The sequence below is a fragment of the Accipiter gentilis genome, chromosome 17, assembly GCF_929443795.1.
Source record: "Accipiter gentilis chromosome 17, bAccGen1.1, whole genome shotgun sequence".
NCBI lineage: Eukaryota > Metazoa > Chordata > Aves > Accipitriformes > Accipitridae > Astur > Astur gentilis.
In genome coordinates this window covers 778,130-786,177 of record NC_064896.1, presented here as the reverse complement: position 1 = coordinate 786,177, position 8,048 = coordinate 778,130, and the positions used below count along the sequence as shown (strand labels likewise).

The 8,048-nt window shown below is 46.2% G+C and overlaps 1 protein-coding gene across 1 annotated transcript in view; it reads right to left on the bottom strand.

Moving 5' to 3' along the window:
• Positions 1–3,989: 3,989 nt before the first annotated feature.
• RSPO1 (R-spondin 1) overlaps positions 3,990–8,048 on the bottom strand; it is a 30,988-nt gene continuing 26,929 nt past the window's right edge. The window contains 2 exon segments of the mRNA XM_049821221.1: positions 3,990–7,011; positions 7,823–8,011. Of these exon segments, the coding sequence (XP_049677178.1) occupies positions 6,854–7,011; positions 7,823–8,011 (347 nt within the window). The 3' untranslated portion in view covers positions 3,990–6,853.

Genomic DNA, 8,048 nt, shown 5'->3' with positions numbered 1-8,048 from the left:
GCCGTAAGGACGAGGGTGGCTGGCACAGGAGCCCTCATTGTTTGTGAGACGTTGTTTGTTCGCAGGGACATAATAAGAATCGTTTGGGAGCTTGGCGTGAATGCCTGTTTCCATTTGGAGATGAATGCGTGCGGTCAGCAAAGCGGCCCGGTGGTACGGGGTGCTGGTGGGAGCACTGGCGGCGCGGGGCACGCTTGCGTGCGGCGGGGCAGTGCTGGTGGGATGTTTATAGGCACACAGGGTTGTTGTTTCTGGGTTGCTGGTGACGGCTTTTTAAAATTGGAAATGACAACGCTGGCTTTTTTATATGCATGTAAAGAATTGCACGGACAGTGCAGTAACTCAAATCAAATTTAGGCAAATGATATGTCTAAAGACTATGCCTACATTCATGTTGCTGCCAGATTTTAACAGAAACTGGAAGGATCCTCACCTAGGGGGAATTAACAAAGCTCCGCTGAAACGGTGTTAATTTATACCAGAGTTTGGGCTGGGGCCAAACTGCTGAGCGCATTGGGGAATCATTCCCCAAAATGAAGGTCTGGCCCGTCGTTTCTAAATACTCATTAGTGGCAGAGTATTCATGGCTAGTTCAATTTCCTTCTAGTTCTGCTAATGCTCTTCTAAATCCAGAACAATAACAGAGCTTCTGAGATTTTGTTCTTTTAATGATTTTCAGCATTTTGCTTTTAGGTAGTGCATAGTCCCTGTTGTACAACAAAGTCCTAATGAGTCAAGACTTGAGAGATGTTTTGTAAGATGGCGGTCTTGAATTTGAGTCTGTTTTGGCTAAGCCTACAATTTCTGTTTTTTCTCTTAATAAAATTATCTATGCCTTGGGCATTTAAAAAATACACATTGATGTGGGCATAAAAAATTAATTCCAAATTGTAGATAATTGTTTAAGCTATCAGACTTGAGGCTCATGTAGAAGAGTTTTCCCTGGACAAGTGTGTTTTCTATTAGAGTTGATATCAATCTGTCAGAAGATCCTTTTGATTTTCAGATTTTTAGACTAAATAGTTGAGTAATACTTGCTCTGTTCTCCCTCACTCTTTCTTCCTTTTCCTTAAGAAAACACTCTTTTTATTGTTAGCAAGATATCTTGGAATGCCTCCAGAAAATTGCTGTCTCTTTCTGTGAAGAATAGAAATAGCTAGCTTTAGACATAAGGTTATGTCATGGAGAACTTTTGTTGGTAATGCCTCAGAGTTAATTGTTGAATTCCCACGTTGAAAGCTTTAACACAGAGGTCTCCACACCACTCTCCCCAGCCTTTCTTATGGCGAGCCCTGTCGTCCCAATCGGAGTGGGCTACAAGCCTGTATTTTCTGTCATGAGAAAAGATTGTACTGATAACCTATGGGAATTGCATTCAAACTGGAATAAATTCATTCTTTCAGCTGCGCTCTCCTCTCTCTCATGTTTTTTCCTGACCAAAATTACATTACTGCGGCTAACATTTTTTAAGTATTAGTATTTAACTTGCAGTATCTCTGTAGCTGTGGTTGTTTACTTGTGTATCTGATAACATGCGAGTCAGATATTTTACTCTACTAAACTAATTTTTTGTTGCTGTATGACTCACAAGCTTTTCATTTGCTATTGATGCATCCTCCCGTTTCAATTTTTAACTTTTTTCTTTTCTTCTTCTTTTTAAATTGGCTACAGCGGGATGTTGTCCATACCACATACCAGACAGGACAGGGGGGTTAGTGATAGATGCCAGGCCTGTCGGATCTGCCAAACGGCCTCAGCTTCATTGACAGGACTAGCCTGACCATTGCTGAAATGAAATCACTTTGAATTTTATGTGGCCTCTTCCTTGTCAAAATCCCAGTGAATGTGGTTATGTGATGCCATCAGAATGACTCATTGCCATAATTACATATGTTCTAAGGGGTTATTCCCATTGTATTATTAAAAACTAGTGATGTTTGATTTTTGGCAGGAGCTGTCTTCCTTGTATGATCTACAGATTTTGTCAATTAAATGAAGGAAAAATAGATTTCCAAGACTTCAGAACAAGACTGGACTTGTACTTGGAGCACTTTTTCGGTGTGGTATTGAGCTACTTTGTTTTATTTAACAGGATGAAGGCAACATCAGCCATCTTACTCTCCTTGTTGCAGTGATTCCCTGCAGAGCACAAGGACAGAATCGGGTTTCGTAGCTAGCCTTCAAAATCACCCAAGCACGGCCAGAAGATACCGTAGATGGTTTATCACCACAGTAGTTTTCCCAACTCACTTCCTCAGGAATAGGTTTTCAGGGAGATGGCTTACAAGAGTGGGAGGCAGGGCTCCTTGGCAAAAGGCTCCAGGTTTGACGGCTCCTTAATGGAAAAAACAAAAGCGATCCCAGATATCGTTGCCTTGGATCTGGAGTTCCCAAAATGGCGACTGAAAGCAACAGGGGAAAGCTGGAGGGAGGAGAAAATTGAAGTCAAGCAAAAAAGGCAGAGAGGTGAAAAAGCACTTTGGGAATGCGGGCTGCGCTGTGCCCGGCAGGGTTGAGCCCTCGGAGCGAACGTTGTGCTCAGTCCTGCGCGGTTCTCACAGCCTTCCAGAGCCTTTCAAGAGCTTTCCTCTCTGAATGGATGGCAGTGCTGCAGGTCTCTCTCACAGGGATTAAGTGCTTACTAGCAATCCGGAAGCTAAAGCATTTACATATAAATGTTTTACTTCTGTGATTTGATTTTAATAGTCACGAAAAGTGACTTCTTTTCTGGAAAGCTGCACGTGTTGCACCATGCATGTTAGCCTTGTGCGTCGCAGGATTTGACGTGGCCTTTTGCAGGCCGTTTCAGTGGTGAATGGCAGAGGAGGTTCTAACTGGCTGTTAAAGCTTGTGCTGCAAATCACAAATGTATTATCTACCTGGTTGCCTTTTGGTTGTTTTTTTCTGCTAAGATCCTGCTGCTCTTCAAAAAATCATGGAGATTCTGGCAAGCAGCTCCATCTAAACTATGGTTTGGCATTTGGTTGGGTATAATATATTATCATGTATATAAATGCCATGGGTGTGATTTATTTATGGTGACTGGTTAAATACAGCTGGTATTTCTGTAATTTCAATAGAAGTTTTTTTTTAAAAATGTATGCCTAACATCTCTTTGTGAAGACTATTGACTTAATAAAATCTGTAAATACATAAAAAAATACCCCTTTTAGTGTTGTCAGGCAATGTAATCCAAATAATAGTATTAGGGATAACCTGTTTCACTATCCTGCTCTATTTCCTGTAATCAAAGCTAAGATTTCTTCTGAGTGAGAAATCATTTTAACATAAACATGAACTAAAAAGTATATACATTGCCTCCATCTCCAGGGGGGTAGAAAGCTGGTAAATTATTGTTTGAGGATTATGTGTGCACACGTTTAACTTGACTGTAGCCGGTGAAAAATACGCATTTATATTACACGGAGAGGGTAAGAACATAATACAACCAACCTGTGTTTGGTGAAATATGTCTGCTTTAGCTCCTAAATCTCAGCAAATGAGATAGAAGTTAAACAGTTCCAAACTCATGATTGTAAGCTGTTAATATATTATTCCTTGCCCTTTGTTCCCCATTACGTGGGATAAATTGCCCAAAAGCTAAGTAAACTGCCTAGAAACTATCCTGCAGATTTTGAGTAGAAAGAATTCTGTCCAGTAAATCAACACCAGTGGGTTCAACAGTAAAAATTAAGACGTTTTCTGTGCAACGGAGTTTCTGACAAAGGAGCCATCTGTCTGTCTATGCAGCTAGCCATGACTCCAGCAGCTAGGTGGTTGAAGTACAGAACATGAATAAGCGCAGAAGTCGGAGCAGCAATGTTTTCATGCCATGATCTGTACAGGTACATTTGGCTTCTGGACGGTAGACAGAAGTTGCTTAGGAGAGGCTCTCTCTAGACGTTTTTGATTAGTTGGGATTTGACTCTGGTTTTGGTGAATAAAGCAAACAAAGCTTGTTCAGCAAACCCATTTATTTATTTATTTATTTGTTTAAAGAAGCATATTTTACAGTGATGCCATGGAGAGAACACCACAACAGATTTTATTTGGTGGGCTGAAAGAGAGCGTTCACGTGCGTGTGAGTTGAGATGACATCAACCTATCTAAGGAAATCTCCGGCTTGGACTGTTGAGCTCAGCGTGCAAATCACGTTGGTCAAAGGCAAAATATTTCTAAATTCATAAAAGAACCAGCTCTCTAGGAGTGGGAATTCTTGAGCTGATTGAAAAAAGAAAAGAAATTGGATTTATTTTTTATATTTTCCTCCTAGTTTTTCTAAAACAATTTAATTTTAAAATCACCCATACTGGAAAATCTTGGGTTTTCTTAATATGCATTTTAAACTTTCCTTTGCGTTTCTCCCTTTTTCTTCCCATTTTGCTATGAAAAAGGAAGAAAGAAGGGAAGAGGCTACAACAGGAAGAAGTTTGTCATTTTTTTCTAAAAAACTCTAGAGAGTTCTATAAAATAGGTTGTGTTGATTTATTATACGCAGTTTAGTTTTGAAATAGTTGTGCTAATATTGCCATGAGTTACTGTAGGGAATCCAGTCAGTTAACAGAGCCTCTGTGTATAAAACCTTACTAATGCACTCTCTCTTTTCTCTAATCCTTGTTGAGAACTGGATTGAGATACTGCAGCAGGAGGGAGGAAGGAGTCGTTTATGAATTAGCAAGCTGAGGTTCATGAAAGGGTTACTGATTATTGCTGCTAAAAAGCGGAAGGGAAAAACGGTTCTGCTTACATGCAACGCCATGGCACAAACAAAATACTTATCTCACAGGCTAGCTGAGGCTAGAAAATAAAGTGAGATCTGATCTTTCAGCTGGGAGGCTTTCAGGAATCGTCTGAACATGATCCATAAACAACTCAAAGGATGACTTTGAAGAACCTTTCTCTCTCTGCTTGGTATGCTGGTCGTTTATCATTGTGCTGAAATGGAATCCCCTTTAAAAGATATAACGGCTTCTTGTTTACTTAAACGCAAAGTGGATGCTGGGCTGAAAGGTTTTGCTGCCAGCAGAGCAGTCACGGAGAGCTTGGTACAGCTCCGGAGCTGAAACAACTGTGCAGCTCCCACGTTCTGCACTGAGCCAAACCAGCCGCAAAGCGGATGGGGTGAAGGGAGAGTTTAGGTGTCCTCTGCCGGAGCTGAGTCCTCGGCGGGCACCACGAACTGCCGGCTCTTCGCAGGAGAGGACCAGGACTGCCGGGCATGGGCGGGCGACCCGTCGGAGCGAGCAGGGGGCTCTCCCACAGGCGTCCCCGCACAGCCACTGGCTCGCTCTGCCCTCCAAAACCGCAGAGCGGAGAAGGTGGTACAAAAGCAAGCGCAGCGGAGACTGTATTTGCCGGGTCTAGCTTTGGGGTGAGCTTTTCCCTGCCCATCACCTTACCAGGGAAGCTAGGAGCTTCAGCAGCACGTCACTGATCCACCCCGGGCACATCTCTGGGAGCCACAGCACCTCCCCTGGCTCCCTCCCTCAGGACCAGAGGTCTTTTGCTGAACTCTAGAGGAATTAAATGTATACACATATTTATATCGAGGAAGCACATTTTAAAATACAAGGGAAACTGAGCGGTAGGCCACCTCATGATACTGCTGAGGGTACAGCTCCCTGTGCAGAGAAGGCAGCGTTCACGTGCACCCGCGCAGGTCTCACTACGTCTCTGTCCCGCACTGTCCTCGTCCCGGTTCATCTGCCCAGGTGTTGGCTCTTGCGGAGCAGGAGCACTTGGCTGAATCCAGGGAATTCCAGTCGGTGGCACGCAGACCAGTAGTTTCTACCAAACTTAAAAGTTTGCTTCTCTTCTGCAGAGCCCGAACTGTGCCTTCCCCCTCCCGCCTGCCTTCCCTCCTGCTACACGCCTGGGTGGTGTCTGGGCAGACGGACGAGCGTGTCCCTAGCTCGGGATGGAGTCCCGCAGCTGTGACTGTACAAGCGGAGTCACAATGTTTCGGCAACCTGCGGTTTGTTGTAACCTCTCATTTTCTCAATCTGCTGCATGTTAACTGGATCCTTCAGTGGGAAATTCCTCAGGGGCTCTGCGGAGCACAGCTGGGGTCCTGCGAGTGCAGGACGGCTGATTTGTGGCTGCAGTGCAGCTGGCAACATTTTCTGGGATTTTCTTAAAGCTTTGGTGAGTTTCCCTTCCACAAGTGAGTCTCTGTCCTGTGGGACACCAGCCTCCATAGGGGCCAAGGCATGAACCACACACTCAGGAAGCTGGTTGTCATTTTGGTTTTTGTTTTTTAATTTGAAATAACTCTTTGAAGCAGATTCAGGGTAGATACCACTGACCTCTTACCACAAATGTTTAACATGTATTCGCAATGATAAAGTCATACAGCTTAAAACACAAAATAAAGGGTGGGGGGAAGAGAAAGAGGCCACTGCCTTTGTGTGAGTCTGGGTCCCACGTCAGGGAGAGCGGCCGTGCGGCCCCGGTCTCGTCCCTCTGGCTGCAGCCATGCTGCGCTGGGGCCATGCGCCCGGTCTCGAGTTGAGGCCTTTGGTCGTGAAGTCTTGCGTCTGGGTCCTCCACTGACTCATACTCCACCTCTCCTCCCCGCAGCGTCCCCCGCGGAGCCCTGGGGAGGTGGGCTTCCCTCCATGTGCACTCCCACTCCTCTTCTCAGCAGCATCCATCTGCGATCCTGGGTGGGGGGTGTGTGTGTGCAGCCTCCTTATTGTGTGTGTGGTTTCTGTCGGGTCTGTGGGTCGGTCTGGGAGTATATGTCTGTCTTTCTGGACATGTGTACGTGTTGTGTAGCAGTGCTCTGGTTCAATAAAGCTTTCATATACATAGCAGCAATGAAGTCTTGCCATCAGGTGACGTAAAGGGGCAGCTACTGGGCAGGGCTAGCGGACGTCGCGGGGACCGCAGCCCCTCTCTGTTTGCTCTTTCTCTTCTTGGTGCCAGACTTAGCATCTTTGGTGTCTTTCCGATTTCTGTTCCCATTTGCACTGTCTTGCTTTCCTTGCTCTTCCTTTTTCTTCCTTTTCCCTGCAGTAAAGCAAAGGGGCACCATAAGGCTCTCCAGCAGATTGAGCTGGCCCGCGGCCCGCGGCTGCCGGGGGTGGCCCGAAGGGCTTGTACCCCTCCCCACGCAGCGAGGTGCCCGAGAGCCGCCCTATCTGCCAGGCCGTGCTTTGCATTACGAGCTGTTGCCTAAATAGAAACAGGGAAGAAGGATCAAATCTGGGTTTAGCTTTGTAATTGTCGGTCTCCAGCAGAAGTGTTAACACTTGCATTTCTCCGCGGCTGCATACCAAGCCCCTTAGCTAACGCACGCTGCTGTGTGCATCAGAGGAACAGATCGGCCGTGTCTGCCTCCCCCTGCCCGCCTGTTTAATCCCTGTGGTGTTAGTCACTGCGCAGAACCGGTTTCCCTCAAATCACTCAACCCAGCTGCAAGCCTTGTCCGTCCCATAAGAGGATGACCAAACCACCATTCATCCCGAAGACACTCTAATTCCTGGGAAAAACACAGACCTAAGCATTCTGGTAGAGGAGAAGATGACTCCCATCAGCGCAGCGCACAGGCGTGCACCTTCTTCGGCTGCTCAGCTGCCTTGCTGCTCTGTGGCCAGGGAAGAAGCTAAAATACCTGAAAGCCCGTGGGACACACGGCAAGCCGTGCTGAGCATCACCCACCCGTGGGTCCTTCTAGCTGCCGTCACGTTGTGTTCCCTGTACCGCAGAGGGGTAGTGAGATGTGCAGTGCGTTTATGGTACCGGACAATGGGCTGAATACTCGTGCCTGACAAATAAGGGGTGCTGGGGAGGGATGGTGAGGTATTCCACGTCTGCTCACCTTCAGGGCACTGGTTCTTCTGCACAGTGCATCGCCGCACCTCCGTGGTGGCAGGACACAGGGACACATCTCCAGAGGGAGCCTGCAGAATCCGCCGCGTTCGGTCTTCGTTGCCCTTCTTGAAGCCACAGAGCTTCCTCTTCTTGGAGCAAGGCCCCCAGGGCCCCCACTCACTCATTTCACATTGTGCTGCCAGATAACAAGAGAGGCCAGCAGTAATTCTCAT